The sequence below is a fragment of the Sardina pilchardus genome, chromosome 24 (genome assembly GCF_963854185.1).
Source record: "Sardina pilchardus chromosome 24, fSarPil1.1, whole genome shotgun sequence".
Lineage (NCBI taxonomy): Eukaryota > Metazoa > Chordata > Actinopteri > Clupeiformes > Clupeidae > Sardina > Sardina pilchardus.
This window is the reverse complement of record NC_085017.1, coordinates 8,655,146-8,671,839: the sequence shown is the minus strand read 5'-3', so window position 1 is coordinate 8,671,839 and position 16,694 is coordinate 8,655,146. Positions and strand designations below refer to the sequence as shown.

Here is a 16,694-nt window from a genome sequence, read left to right as displayed (position 1 = left end):
AGAATGATTTAATAATGTGAACAATTCTGTTTCATGTATTTTTAAATGTTATTCAATATCATTTCTTAGTACTTTTTAAATGTCACACCATAGGACACATTCACAGTGCAGATGAGTGTAAACGTGGAAAAAATAGGTGAGGTCATTGACAAAATGAGTGACCACTATTATTTTCAGAAACTACAGTTTCCATACTACATAAATATTTGTATTTTTTCTTTAAAAAATATGTTTTCCAAAAAAAACACTTTTTCTTGGCCAGATGTCAACTACCCATATGCAGTTTGCTTGCATAAAAAAAAACCCCATGCAATTTAATAATTCCACAGATTTTGCAATGCAGTGGCTATTCAAAATGACACAATGTGCCATAAACAGACACTTTGAATAGCCTAGGCTACTTTGGACTTAAAGGGATAGTTCGGGTTTTAAGACACGAAGTTATATGGGTTCCCTGTCAGCAACGTTGTGCATCAGCACTGACTTACCCCCCGACAGCGTCCTGTGAGCCGAGATCCAGCCGGTTTTTGATCGTTTTTGATGCTGAAGAAAGTAGTCCGGCAAGTTGCTGGGGTCACGAAAGTAAAGTGTTTTTCTTCTCAAAACCATATGCGTTCAAAAGAGTGATATATTTGCACCACAAAAACGTTGTCTAGCTGTCAGTAGCGCGCAGTGATAGGAATCGAGAAAAATAGTGCCAAGATAACGAGGTTTGAATTTTTCCTGGACAACGTTTTTGTGGTGCAAATATAGCACTCTTTTGAACACGTATGGTTTTGAGAAGAAAAACACTTTACTTTCGTGACCCCAGAAACTTGCCGGACTACTTTCTTCAGCATCAAAAACCGGCTGGATCTCGGCTCACAGGACACTGTCGGGGGGTAAGTCATTGCTGATGCACAACGTTGCTGACAGGGAACCCATATAACTTTGTGTCTTAAAACCCGAACTATCCCTTTAAGACTCTAGACTTTGTCTTTAGACTCTGAATAAACAAAAGACAATTCTGACTGCAATATCCCAAACTGAAATGAGCAATAATGGTCCCGAATTGAAGGACATTTCAGAATGCCACATAATCACAGCATGACCAACTACACCATCACAGAAAATTTAGGTTTCTAGTGAACAGTTGCCGCAAATTTGCGGCAAGGTCATTTTTTCACAAGCAAATTAGGCTTCTGGAAAAACCGACACTGGATTGATCTACTAACCGCTCGTCAACCCCCACCCCTCTCATTTTGGCTCCGAGCCAAGACTCAAATTGTAACTCAGAGTAGCTCGTTGAAGTTGTGGCAGGTAGAGGCTGGTGGTACTGGTTGTGCAAACATGTCCCAACATGATTGTGCACCAGTGCACAAAGCAAGGTCCATAAAGACATGGATGACAGAGTTTGGTGTGAATGACTTGACAGATCTGCACGGAGTCCTGACCTCAACCTGATAGAACACCTGTAGGATGAATTAGAGCAGAGACTGAGAGCCAGTCTCCTCGTCCAACATCAGTGTGTGAACTCACAAGTTTCTTTTAACACATAAAACAGTGTCCTATGGCTTATACTGTGCATGAGGAGGCTGCGGTACTTCAATGTCTGCAGCAAGCTCCTCTGGATGTTTTACCAGTCTGTTGTTGCCAGCGTCCTCTTCTATGCTGTGGCATGCTGGGGAGGAAGCATTAAGAAGAGGGATGCTGGGCGACTAGACAGGCTGGTAAGGAAGGCTGGCACTGTTGTGGGAGCTGAACTAGAGTGCATCACTTCAGTATCAGACAAAAGGACCCTGAACAAGCTACTCAACATCCTGGACAATGACTGTCATCCACTCCACAGCACTATCATACAACAGAAGAGCTTGATCAGCTGGAGACTACGCTCCCTGACATGCACAACAGACAGACTGAGGAAGTCATTTGTACCCAGGGCCATACAACTCTACAATGCTTCACTGAAGGGAAAAGGAGAGTTGGACTTCTATGCATAGTATATCTGCACCTCCACCCTCTTATACACTTACATGGCATGGCTTACATGTCTACCTTCTGTTATTTTGTCCATATATTTGACCAATGACTAATGTCTGCACCCATATCTAACTTATCCTTGCACTGCTGCTATAATTCTATATTACTATGTTATGTTTATCTTAATTGTCCATATTTATACTAGTACTGTTATATTACTATGATTACATTTTTGTACTGTATATATTTATTGCTGGTCACTAGAATTTAATCGTGCACTGTTGCACTGTTGGACCTATTTGCACTACCAACTTGACACACACCTCATACCTCATACTGGATCACAGTACCAATCCTCAGTACATTCATGCACATCTTTATCTGTAGTATTTTACTGCTCCCCGACATTTAAGAAAGCACCCCCCTCCGCCATCACACAAACAATTAGTCCACCTCCTCCTCCATTGCCGTCTACAGGTGCTCTCTCTCCAAGAGACCACACACACACACACACACACACACACACACACACACACACACACACACACACACACACACACACACACACACACACACACACACACACACACACACACACACACACACACACACACACACACACACACACACACACACGCTCACACACACACACCCACACACACACACCCACACACACACACCTCACTCTTTCACCTTCTTCTCTTCTCTCCCAGAGTTCTTTCAGAGGCCCCTCTGCCTCTCTCCGCAACTCTATCAGTTTTTGATCATTTTGCATTTAATTGTTTCCCCTTTGCTTTTTTAACAATACTCAACATTTTACTGTCTATGCAACCTATACTGTTAAAATGTTAGCTAGGAATGCAATGTCATAGATCAATTGCATCAGTTAGCACTTCTGTGGGTAAGCCAACCAAATCAGTCAAAACATCTCACCACAAGGGAACCAACAGAGTAACAAACTCATGGTAGTTGTTACTTAACTATGAAGGTAAGCACGTCTAGACAAGTAGACAAGTAGTAAATGCAACTCAATTTTTGTCACTCAATAATGAGGCAACAATATGTCTGTTTTGTGCAATCTATGTTTGATGGTGATGAAACTTTATTATTTTTCATAATAAAATAATCATTGCACTGCATGTTACCAACTCCGAAGGCAACTGTGTAAACCGGGCCAGCACAGGTCTTGCGAGCGCGGCCAGCTCTTTTTAAAAGAAAGTCCAGTGCCAGACTCAACGTCGTGTAGAAAACAGAAAACAATAACGATAGTTCGGAAGGGCAATGCCTTCAGTCAGTATGTTTTGTCCCTAACCTGACCGTAACACTCACATATGAACTTCAGTCACATCCCATTCTTAATCCATAGGGTTCAATATGACGTTGGTCCACCCTTTGTAGCTAAAACAGCCTCAACTGTTCTGGGAAGGCTTTCCACAAGGTTTAGAAGAGTGTTTATGGGAATTTTTGACCATGTTGGGACAGGAAGGGGCTTGGTCCCTTAATAACTAGACTTGGTCCCTTAGTTCCAGTGAAAGGAACTCTGCTCCCAACTTTGTGGGAACAGTTTGGGGATGTCCCCTTCCTGTTCCAACATGACTGTGCACCAGTGCACAAAGCAAGGTCCATAAAGACATGGTGACAGAGTTTGGTGTGGATGAACTTCAGAGATCTGCAGTCTTCTCGTCAATGTCAATGTCAATGTCAAATTTATTTGTATAGCACGATTTAGAGACGGCTGAGCCGCACCAAAGTGCTTCACAGTAAAGTGCAAAAATGCAGAGAGTAAGTAAAAAGAAACACACATTTAGTTAAAAAGATAAAATGAAACAAATAAAACAAAAGGAGAGATATCAAAAGGTAACCATGGGACACTAAAAACAGGTGCTTAAAAGAAGGGGAACCCTAATTAAAAGCAAGTGCAAAGAGATGGGTTTTTAACAGGGATTTAAAACTGTGCACAGACTGGGCCGCACGGATGTGGAAGGGGAGGCAGTTCCAGAGACTATGGGCTGCAACTGCAAAGGCTCTATCCCCCTTTGTTTTTAACCTGGTCCTGGGCATTTCCAGTAGCAGCTGGTCAGCTGACCGTAGTGCTCTGGAGGGGATGTGGTGATGGAGGAGATCAGAAAGGTAAGTGGGGGCCAGACCATGGAGGGATTTGAATACAGTCAGTAGGAGTTTGAAGTCTATGCGGTAGCGGATGGGTAGCCAGTGGAGTGATGCAAGGACCGGGGTGATATGTTCACGCTTTTTTGTACAGGTGAGTAGTCGAGCAGCCGAGTTCTGCACTAACTGTAGGCGGCGGAGTTGAGATTGGTCAATGCCCGTGTAAAGGGCATTGCAGTAGTCCAGTTGTGAAGTGATGAATGCATGGATAACTCTCTCCAGAGCACTGCGGGGCAGGTAGGCTTTGGTCTTGGCTAGGGTTCGTAGGTGGAAAAAGCTTTTCCTAACCACTGCACTGACCTGCTGCTCGAACTTGAAGGCACTGTCAAAGATCACCCCCAGATTTCTGACAGAGGGCCTGATGTTGGAGGCGAGAGGGCCCAGGGCATCAGTGGAGAATGCCGGAGAGGTTTTGCCAAAGACAATTATCTCTGTCTTGTTCTCATTTAAGTTGAGGAAGTTTGCACCCATCCATGCCTTGATGTCCGCCAGACAGTCAAGCAGTGAATGGAGCGCAGCCTGCCCATTGGCCTTTAGGGGGAGAAACAGCTGGACGTCATCGGCAAAGCAATGGTAAGAGATGTTGTGTCTTGCCAGGATTTCCCCTAAGGGTAAGGGGACACCAGAGTTTGACCTCACAAGTGCGCTTCTGAAAGAATGGTCAACAATACCCACAACACACTCCTAAACCTTGTGGAAAGCCTTCCCAGAGGAGTTGCAGCTGTTACAGCGGCAAAGGGTGGACCGACGTCATACAAAACCCTATAGAATGGGATGTGACTGAAGTTCATATGTGAGTCAAGACAGATAAGCAAATACTTTTGGCAATATAGTGTATATTTGGAGAGCTTGACACTTGGCTGATGAAGTATTGAGCAAGGCCGACAGCTCTAGGGCTCGGGCACACGCCTTGCATTCTAGGAATATTGCCGCCATGTTGGTAGCGCACCGAACGTAATAATCCATCCATTTAGATGCAGAAGACAAGAAGCAGAAACATAGTATTAGCGATTCTTGTCCTCTTGCGATCGTAGGTTGCGCTGTTACACCCCACTACACAGCAACATAAGACCATGAAAGTATTTTACTGCTCTGTTAGTCATGTTGATTTGTTGATTTGCTTTGTATTATCCTGTTTACACTGTAGTGTATGTTGCGTGTGGTGTCTTAAGCTGCTGGGACCATGAATTTCCCCTTGGGGATCAATAAAGTATCTATCTATCTATCTATACTGCATGTGGTTTAAATTCTGGGTGGGACACTGTTAACATTGGACGGCAGTAGCATAGTTGGTGGTGGTAACCTCTATCTATCTATCGGCAAATAAATGTCAACATACCATTATGGCAAGAATGGGACATTCCTATGTGAAGTAATAAGCAGAACAGTAGGAGTATGCTATAGCCAAAATACCTACGGATATTGGCTACAAATAATTAATAACATGTCATGGTAGGATGTCCAAAACAGTAAGTGGCCTACATGGTTGGCGGTTTTGAACCTTTATATGAAGACAAGCTGTCTCTTGCTTGATGCACATCTTCAGCCCTTTTATTCCGTGATTATGTATGCCTGTATGCCTTTGTCTCGACAGGCCTGTCCTTTTTGTACACACGAAGGCAATGTTCCTGATCGTTGTTGTCCTGGCATGTTCTCTTTGATATTGGGCAACTTATTCTTGAGAACTTGAATCATCAGTAGGCAAATAAGCATGATCATTCGATTGGAACTCATGGAAATGGTAATGTGGCTTCCCTGCAACAGTGTTCAAAAAGCTTCCCCATGTTTCGCCTAAAGCAACCCCTTGGCATCAATACAACACCATCGATGGTCATGACTCTATCGGATCAACAGCATTAGTGCAATATCAAGAATTCTGGGCATGCATTGACAGTGTTAGAGACTTCATTCTCCACATCATGTCAATGTACCATGAGTTTGAAGACATTACTTTAAGGTAACTGGGTTGCTCTAAGCCCATATTCTGTTGCTCTATAGGTTTGGTGGTTAGTTTGTGTCATTTGTCAATGGTGACTTTTAAGTACATCTCTGATACAGAGATCTCTGAGACAGAATGTTTATTGTAAGAAGGCAGACAAAACCACCCTCCAAGAGACATCGAAATCAAATCTGCCCAGGAAGACCATCTCACTACCTGCTCCCCTTCCAATCTAACCCCCGACAGGAGTGTATATTCTGTCATTATATCAAACCATGAGTGTTCTAGATCTGGGTTAGTTGGCTGTTTCTCAGGAGCGCATCAGCCTTGATAGAATGTTTTCTTGTGAATCGGGTGCTAGATAGACTAGGCTACGCACCTTCCCAGTACCTTCCCCAGCCGTGAACCGTGGACGCGGTGGAAATTGTGCAGCTTTACCAGATGTGGGTAGACATGGAGGAGGATTTAGAAAGGGAGCGCCGACGGCAGTCAGTTCATGAGGAGGAGGAGGTACTGTCGGTATCTCTTAGGGGTGGCACGGTTTTTGAAAAATGCTCCGAACCGTGCGGTTCGCATGTCACGGTTCGGAGTGTGTTTTCGTCGTACGGTCCTACGGTTCAGGCTAGTTATGGCATGCGCAATTGATTCACATATGTGACGACGTGTTTCCCTTACGTGCGAGAGTAGGAGTATGGAGTTTTGAGTGCTGCGCGCAAGGTTTTAGAAATGGCAAGTGCGAGAGATCATCCCTAGCGTGGTCAAACTGATGCACCTTACCCTGCTCGGTGGAAGCAACATATGTTCTTCGGCAACAGTAGACTATGCGTGCAACTTTACCAAACAGTAGAAGTAAACTCATTCTAATTGGCCCGCTCTCGTGCGCGCTCAATGGACACCCCACTGATCTATAAAGAATACCTGAATAGAGCATCTACGTCAAAATTCTGAAGCAGTATTCTTTATAGATCAGTGGGACACCCGCCCTCGACATGCACATTAATCCAAATAGAACATTCACAATCGTGAACGCAATGACGCACAGAAGACGATTAGCTAAATTACTGTTAAAAACGGTTAGCATCAGACATTTGATAAAATCTCTTGCATTCAAGTTGACTGACCATCTCAATACCAATGTTTTCAACTCCAAGGCTTAAAAGGGCCTGTCCCAAGGAGAAAAAGTATTAGCTTACCTTGAAACTAAAACACATGTGGGGAAACTGAAGAGTCCAACCAGTAGAGTATGATCTTAGCCTGCTACTTTGTTTACAATATTTTGAGGCTTCAGCCAGACAGCTGAATTTAAGAGGTGGAGTTATAATGAATAGTAGGCTATAATCTGCATAAAGTTTGCATTGAAAAATATGGGTGGACGACCTACATTTTGTGCTGGTGCACCATCCCTGCCAAATAAATGAAAAAAATGTTGAAATCATCAATGTCCCTTTTGCTTTATCAAAATCTCAACTGAAGCTTAAAGTTTCCTCAAATAATGTGCTTTATGTGAAGTCAAATTCAGTTTGTGCATTATTACATGATAACTATTCTCTAAATACTCTAGCCTAATTGTGGATGATTAAGCTATGTGCTGAAATATGTTTCTGGAGTATTAAAGAGTAAAAGAAAAAATAACAACAAGAACCGCACCGAACCGAAAACCGTGACCCTAAACCGTGATATGAACCGAACCGTAGATTTTGTGAACCGTGCCACCCCTAGTATCTCTTTAACTGTGCAGCTGCCTACAGTATTTTCATACTCGACTTGGTCTTGACATATCACAATCCGCAGTTTATAATTCTGTTACGGTCAATGGTAAATGTTATAATTGTCGACAGCAATAGTAGCCTAGCCTGTTAAGCCTACACTAACTTGCATTGGGCCAAGTTAAGTCACAGTTAAATTGATAACAAAAGTAATATCATTGGCCCCAGCCGTGGCGCAACTGGCTGGGGCACCTGCACCGCACGCCGGCGACCCGGGTTCGATTCCCGCCCCGTGGTCCTTTCCGGATCCCACCCCCGCTCTCTCTCCCATTCACTTCCTGTCTATCTCCACTGTCACTGTCAATAAAGGCATAAAATGGCCAACAAAAATATACTTTAAAAAAAAAAAAAAAAGTAATATCATCAAAAGACAACTATTCATGCACATTGACATATGCACTCATAAACATGCACAATGACTTGATATAAATACCTGAGCAAATGTTACAATGACATTAACAAAACACTTCAGAAATCGTACTTAGCCTACGATTAAACACATACTGCTTCTTTGCATTTTCTTTGGATTAACATTGGATCAACTCGGTGAACTAGGTGTCTCCATTTAGAATTAACGAGACCATTTTAAAAAGCATTTTTCAATGCAATCATCCCATATTCTGTGTACAGCTTTAAATCCCTTTAAAAAAAACCACCTCTTTTCACTTGATTTGACTTGACTTGACATGGGCATTGTGGGGGTAATCTGTAATACCGTATGGATGGTGTATGGGGCAGGTCGGGGCAATATGTGGCAGCGTGTGTATGGTGTACGGGGATTGTGGGGTAATCTGGGGGTCAACCAGGTCTTACCTGTGGCTCCTGTGCAGTGTGAGTTGGCAGTCCCTGCAGGTGAGCTGGCTGCAGGTGATGCAATAGAGCTTGTAAGGCTCGTCCTTGTGGATGGGGCAGTATGTCTTCCTGGCAAAACCTGTAGCAGAACAGGAGCCTGTCATCACCTCCACAAAGAGCACACACATGCGAACGCGCACACACACACACACACACACCTCCCCTGACAGAAGATGAATGCAAGGCCTCATCAAACAGGCTAATAGGCTAACTGGAAAAAAACACCATGCCAATCTCTAGCTATGGTGAACATTTATTTATTTACGATACATTCTTCAATCACAATCACAAGACAAGACAATTGGTGTCCTTAAAGGTTGGATTTTTACAAACATTTTTAATTAAGGCATTAAGATTTATATTCCTCTTTTTAGTCAACTTTAGCATGGGATCAAATACAGTTCTTCGTCTCCCCACTGTATCATCACATTTCATACAATATGGCACAAATCCAAACCCAAGCTGAAGGTCAGTTGATGATAACAAGACGCTTAGACCCTCCAAACTAGGCCCTTTAGCTGTGCCAAAATGTACTATCAACTAGGGGTGGCAGATTGTTTGCAGTCAAAGCACCCAAGCTCTGGACAACCTCTCTTACAGCATTAAATCTGTTCCATCCGTGGCACCTTTTAAATCGCTCTTGCTTTTTAACACTCTTGCTTTCAGTCATGGTTACTGGATATTTTCCTCGTCTTATCTCCATGTTATGTTATTTATACAGAAAAAACACAGGCAAATACTTAGTAGTACTGTCAGCAGGTACATATTAGGTGAACCAGACATCAAAATATTTGTGTACAAACTGCTATTGAGACAAGGATTTTAAAGAGGTACTGTAAATGCATGTGATTTTTTACATGAGAGGTAGTTATGGTGACCACATACTAATGCAAAAACAATGCACAGTACTATGCACATGTGAATAGGAATTTATGATTATATCTAGGACAAATTGATGACAAAGCTTCCTATTCACATCCTCCTGACACAGATAAAGAACTGTTGTGACAGACTAAGCCTTTGTGTGTGTGTGTGTGTGTGTGTGTGGGTGTGTGTGTGTGTGCGCGCATGTCCGCATGAGTGTGTGAGTGATACAGAGAGAGTGTTGTGAAACTAAGTGTGTGTACTCACACCAATCAATCTTTAAAAATGGACAGAATGCATGTTGTAATACACTATTAGGCTATTTACAATTTCACCACCCAATTGGGGTCTTCTTGGACACTAACCTATCCTTTTTTTTTTTTTTTTTTTTTTAGATTATTTTTTGGGGCTTTTTATGCCTTTAATTGGACAGGACAGTAGAGAGTATGACAGGAAGCGAGTGGGAGAGAGAACTGGGGTGGGATCCGGAAAGGACCACGGGGCGGGAATCGAACCCGGGTCGCCGGTGTGCGGTGCAGGTGCCCCAGCCAGTCGCGCCACGGCTGGGGCCTAACCTATCCTTTTGACTTTGTTAGCAGGTTGCTAGCAAATTCCCCAAAACAATAAAGAGTTTAAACACTAAAATAACTTTTTCGTAGTTGTACATTGGTTGTGCCATGTAAATTGTACAAATTGAAAAAGTTCAAATATGAAGAGAAACTAGCCATTTCTTTCAATATTTGAGAGAGATTTAGAAACGTTTCACTCTTCATTAAAGGTCACTCGGGGTCCTTTTCCCTCTTCAATTAAAATAAATATTCTATGACATTTCAGATATGCAAATTTCTGAAAGCTTTTTTTTTTAATTTTCCAAAAATGTAAGAGCTAGTAAACTAGTAAATACAATTATTATATTAAATATAATATATTTATCTTTAATTATGATTAGATTATGATATTAATAATGTTTTAAAAAATTAAACCAAAGTAATGGACACATGTCATCTGCATTGACCTGTGTGTGTGTGTGTGTGTGTGTGTGTGTGTCTCGGTATCTTACCTGAGGAGGTCACCTGGGTCTTTATGGTGTGGTCTCGGGTCATCCGTACCCTCCTGTGCGCCGACACACAATCCACACACAGCGCCTCTCCGCACTCGACACACCAGCCCTCAACCGCAGCACACTCACACCCCCCACACTAGAGGGACACACACACACACACACACACACAATAGCAGTAAGTAGGATTTTATCACTCCGAGCCCTCATACCCCCCCACACTAGTGACACACACACACACACACACACACACAATAGCAGTAAATAGGATTCTATCAGACACAGAGCCCTCATACACCCCCCACAGGGACGCACACACACTTGTCAAACATCATTCACACTCAGGTCACACAGAGGTCACACACATACCGATCACAAACACAGATCACACACACACACACACACACACACACACACACACACACACACACACACACACACACACACACACACACACACACACACACACACACACACACACACACACACACACACACACACACACACACACACACACACACACACACACACACACACACACACACAATTAGCAGGAAGTAGGATGTTACCAGGACCCTCAAGTAGGATTCAGACCAAAGATTCCAGACGAGACGAACCGCGACGTTGTTAAACCTTGCAACTGCAACTTAACATGCTGAATGCTTTGTGACGGCTTGCAACTATGTGCAACTTCTAATTCACACCGCTGTAATTCGGTCTCGTCGCGTCGGGAATCTTTGGTGTGAATTGGGCTTTTCACACCCCTGACTGGAAGGACAAATAGAGGCAGGTCACAGGACCTTAAAAGTAACGCTACACACTATCTTATCAATCAACAATCATCAGGCTTTCAGATGTACCCAGAGAACACATCTTTTTTGTAAATGAAAAAGTTTCGCATGGCATTGTTCACTCATTTTCAAAGACATTACACTTCCGTGCCATGCCGACCAGAGAACCATACTTTGGTACGTCTTCTCCACACATGCTGATTATAGGAAGGAGGAGCAAAGGCATGATGATTGCGCCTGCAAAAAGTTACCCTTTTACTGGGGATGCCACCCCTCCCCCTGCCTCTCTCTAGGGATGCAGCCAGAGAGCATCAAAAGTCCCTTTCCCACATGAGCGAGACATCCGGATGTCAAACGGATATCAAACGGGTGGCTGTATGTGGGAACGCAAAACTCGGGTATTTTCTTACCCGGAACTCACCCTACTAGCCCCCTAGTACTACTTCTAGATGTTACCCGGGTGCGCTTAGGTGGGAACGCAGCCGGCACAGTTCTGGGTAGAGATGGGGGGCGTACCGATGACGTATAGAAATGTGCCCTTGCAGCCATGCTTGCAGCACGAGGCAGAAAGTACAAATTGCCATGGTAACGATAAACATTGCCCTACGAGTATGAACACAGACTAGGGATGTCACGAGAACCGATACTTGCGATACCTCTCGATTCTAAAATGAAAAAACACCGGCGATGCCTATTTTTTTGAAGCACCGTAAGCACCGACGCCAGCATAAGCATCGGTGCTGCGACTCTTCCGGAACTGATGGGGGCAATACAGTGTTTCCCACACATAGACTAATTTGTGGTGATGCGCCACAGATTCAGCACCGGCCGCCACATATTGCGTTTCGTTACTTTTTTTTATTTACTTATCTATTTTTTAACGGTATTGAAAAACATGCAACATTCGTTAAGCTGAATTTCCTTTCCCTGCTCTCCCTCTCTGTCACTCACGCGTCTGTCTCTCATGCACACACATATGCGCGCACACACACACAGCCTCTCCCCTCCGTGCACACAGCGTCTGTCTCCATGAAAACCAACCAGATCATTCCTGGAAGCGTGGTCGTACTGATGCACCTGACGCTGCCCGGGTGGAAGCATAGTTCTTCCGCAACTTTTGTAGATTATACGTGCAACTTTACCAAACAGTAAAAGTAAAGTAAAAGTAAACTTGTTCTCCTTGGCCCGCTCTCGTACTTGCTCAATGGACACCCGCCCTCGACATGCACATTTAATCCAAATAAAACATTCACAATCGTGAACGCAATGACGCACAGAAGACGACTAGCTAAATTGCCGTTTAAAATCCGGTTAGCATCATTAGCTAGTCTATGCTGCAGACATTAAAACTCTTGCATTCAAGTTGACTGACCATCTCAATACCAATGTTTTTCAACTCCAAGACTTAAAAGGTTCTGTCCCAAGGAGAAAAAGTAGCTTACCTTGAAACATAAACACATGTGGGGAAACTGAACAGTCCAACCAGTAGAGTATGATAATCTTAGCCTGCTACTTTGTTTACAAAATGTTGAGGCTTCAACCAGACAGCTGAATTTAAGAGGTGGAGTTGTAATATAAATAGTAGGCTATAATCTGCATAAAGTTTGCTGCTAATGAAGATCAGAAATTTCATATAGAATGTATAAATAGTTACAGAATGTGTGTGTGTTTCAAATAAAGACTTTACATCTTGTAAAAAAAAATCATTCACATTATATGAAAGCAGAGCGATAAAAAGGCGATGCAAGTTGTTGTTTTTTCTACAATCCATTACAAAAGTGATTTAATTAATTATGTGTAAGCCTATGTGATATGCTCGCAATTGGATACTGTATTCTGTATGTTATAGAAATTATATTTCAGTATTCTGCAAATATTTCAATAAAGAAATTCATTAAGTACATGGGATTTTAGAAAATCCTTTTTTTTAACGATAGTATCGAATTTGGCATCGAGAATCGTGTAATTTTACTGGTATTGGCACCGACTACTGATTTTTTGGTATCGTGACACCCCTAACACAGACGAGAACACCGGAGTACAGAAAACAGTGACATTTTGTTGTGTACGTACAATAAAAATGTAAACTGCAATCACGTTGTTGTGTTTGTTGCAGGACAGGCAGGATTATCCTTGCAAACGTGAATAGCTTGAAGTGTTGTCGATTAGCTTGCAACTAGCTGTTTATTACAGTGGTTAGCAATTAACAGCTAATAGTTTACGTCACTGTTATTTAGCATTGTTGGAGTTGGGAAGGAGCCTCAGACCTCTGTGTGCTGTTTATATTTTCCAGGTGTGTCATTATTTTCTATTAATTTGTTATGTTGGATGTTTATACCAGAGAGGGTTGAAGTAGAGCTTTGTTTATAGCCTAGTGCTCCTGGCGTTAGCTATTTTTTCCTCTATGCTAGCTCCCGCTGACTAGCGAGCTAACTACTTCTGTTGTTTCATGATGTTTTGGATCTGATGTAAGTTCGCATCATCCAGGCAACACAGCACAACAACGCATTTATTTAGCGTCATCTCCCTCCCCCTGCACAAGCTGACATTGCCCCACCCCTCACGGCTCCTACTCGGGTCTAGTGTGAACACAATTACCCGTATATCACTCGGACATAAAGCGCATGTGGGAAACGTCTGTGTCGTGCCTCCACCCGGGTAAATATGTCCGGGTAACTTCTAGAAGTTATGTGGGAAAGGGACTAAAGTGTGCTTGAGTGTGTGTGTGTGTGTGTGTGCGTATGTGTCTGCTTGCATGTCTATGTATGTCTGAGTCTGTGTGTGTGTCTACAATTCAACTTCCTGTGGGGTGGGGCCAATTCAATTAAAATTCCAATTCATGAATTGAATGGAGGCCAATTAAAACATTTGGAATTGTGCACAAGCCTGGCGTGTGTGCAGGTGTATGTATGTACAGTATGTCTGTGTGTGTGTGTGTGTGTGTGTCTCGTCTGCATGGTCTGTGTGTGTCTCCGTCTACGCCGGCGTATGTGTCTGCACGTGTGTGTGTGTGTATGACCTTGAACAGCTGTGGGGTCACGTCACAACACAACACCAATTAGAGAAGGGGTGGGGGCTGTGGGGTAGAGGTAGTCACACAACTAGAGTCATATCTGAAAGCTTTGTCTTGTGAGAGGTATGTGATTCTAAGAACAACCAGCGTTGTTCAAACAACTACAAAGGCATGACAATATGGGATTGTTCAAAAACTGTGTGGTTTATACAATGGAATTGATCGGTAACTAAAACCCTAAATTGTGAACATTACGGTATTAAAAGCTACTTCAATAACTATGGAGAATAATAATAATAATAATAAAAGTAATCGCTGACCACCAAGGCTACATGAAACAGACAACTTATCATACTGCTTACTGTAAGCACATCAGAGCAAAGTCAACACATAACAGAGCTCCCAAGCAGCAAATGATCTCTCTCTCTCTCTCTCTCTCTCAGCACAAAAAAGCCAACTTCATATTTACTTCATATTCTCATATTTACAGGGTGCCAGTGAAACATCTAGCCCAATATTCATCACATCCCACTCAGTTTTGTTTACACATGAGAAGAACCCTCTTGCCAAGTTAGTGCTGCACAACATCAGGCTGCACGGAGTGTGTCACTTACTTTCTGGGAGGATGACATGGACGTGACATTGCAGAAGAGAGGATGGGGTGTGACACTTTGAAGGGAGAATAACATTCCACACACCGGACACACTGCAAGACAGAGTTAACAGTCAGGGACAGGGACAGCAGAGCTGCTTTACTACTTCAATGATGGTACTTTGGAAAATGTGCTTTCTGTTTCAATCCCTTACAAAAACAACTGCACAACTTCAAGCGTTTCGTCAAAACGTCATGGTGTCAAAGTATCAGCACTTTTTGGTGTATTAGGTGCAGTTAATATGCATGAAATTCAATATTTTGGACATTAAAAACAAATGCATTGCTCTAGAACGGCATCTTACTGCAGAGATGCAATTGGAATATTTTGGACATAATAAAACATTGTGCCACATTCTGTACGTCATTAAAATGCATTTTTGTTGTCCCAAATCGGTTGTTATTTTGTATGGGATATAATTTATTACCTGCCAGATCTAGGCCTACAACATACGCTAAAAACGAACTACTGCTGAGGCACTGTTGTAATTTACTGTTACATACATTCTAATGATTACGGCAGCATAACTGCATGCAAGACAGATTCAGACGTCAAGACACATGCAACCAACTTGCAACTCACCCGCAACCTCTTGATTTGGTGGAGGTATGCAGTTAGTGCACACTGAGTGTAGGCATGGTAACAACAGCGGGTTCGTATCGTTGGCGCTCAGAGATATCCTGCAAGTGCCGCAGGTTCCCAGACCTGAATCCGTTCCCACGAAGTTTGGCGAGGGTAGGGGAGACATTGCTGTGGGAATCTCTCCACAGAAGTCATCAAGTTGATGTCGCTCCCACCCCCAGCGGGCGTAAGTAAGTAAATTAGCTTTAATCACATCAAAACAATAACATGTTGAACGGTCAAAATCAATCAGTGGCAACTGCACGTCGATTAAAAGACAAGGTCGTAGCAGCCTACATTGAACACCACGTTAACGTTAACTTCAAGTAGCTTGCTCTCGCCAAGTGTCCGCACCAACCATTGTCGCCTTGAAATGGAACAAGTCATGACGACGATAGGCTACGGCGCACACTTCAAAGTGATCAAAAATAGAGACGGAAAAATACCTTGAAATGTCTACAAGCGTTTGCCAAAGATCGTGGACTTCTTGAGGTAAGTAGGCTACCACCACCACCTCCAATGTTGCATCTCAGGATTTCCTGAAGGAACAGAGCAGAGGACGGGGGAGGGTCAGTTTGCGCCCACTTATAGTCACGCCCTCTGCCTTTAGGATGAAACTTCTAATCTCAACATGTCAAAGCCGGGTTATTCCACGTCAAATCAACCAAAGCGCACGCACTTGCGTCTCAAAAAAAGCTGAAAAAATACCATGTGCACCTATGTTACCCAGGAGACACTCTGTAAAATGGTTTTGTGCTAAGATCAATACTTCTCAAGTAACAGCCAGTTTTACGGGTGGAGGGGGGTGTCAAATTTGTTCTGCCTCTTTTTTTTGTCAAAGTTCTCAAGCTCATTGCTCAAGAACTAGAATTTGTAGGAGGCTCAAATTTTGCAGGCTGGTGCATAAATAGGAATAGTATGCAGTAAAATCACCACGAGTAGTCTGGATGATCCTGCATGGTCATAGCAGTCCCTCAAAGTTGATCAAAATTTTATTGGAGTTCTTGGCG

At 43.0% G+C, this 16,694-nt stretch overlaps 1 protein-coding gene across 1 annotated transcript in view; it reads right to left on the bottom strand.

The window, feature by feature from the left end:
• LOC134073245 (uncharacterized) overlaps nt 1-16,314 on the bottom strand; it is a 55,284-nt gene extending 38,970 nt beyond the window's left edge. The window contains exons 1-5 of the mRNA XM_062530290.1: nt 16,131-16,314; nt 15,646-15,888; nt 15,025-15,116; nt 10,607-10,745; nt 8,644-8,761 (exon numbers count right to left, since the gene is read on the bottom strand). Of these exons, the coding sequence (XP_062386274.1) occupies nt 8,644-8,761; nt 10,607-10,745; nt 15,025-15,116; nt 15,646-15,811 (515 nt within the window). The 5' untranslated portion in view covers nt 15,812-15,888; nt 16,131-16,314. The remainder of the gene's footprint in view (nt 1-8,643; nt 8,762-10,606; nt 10,746-15,024; nt 15,117-15,645; nt 15,889-16,130) is intronic.
• Between the last annotated feature and the right edge of the window lie 380 nt (nt 16,315-16,694).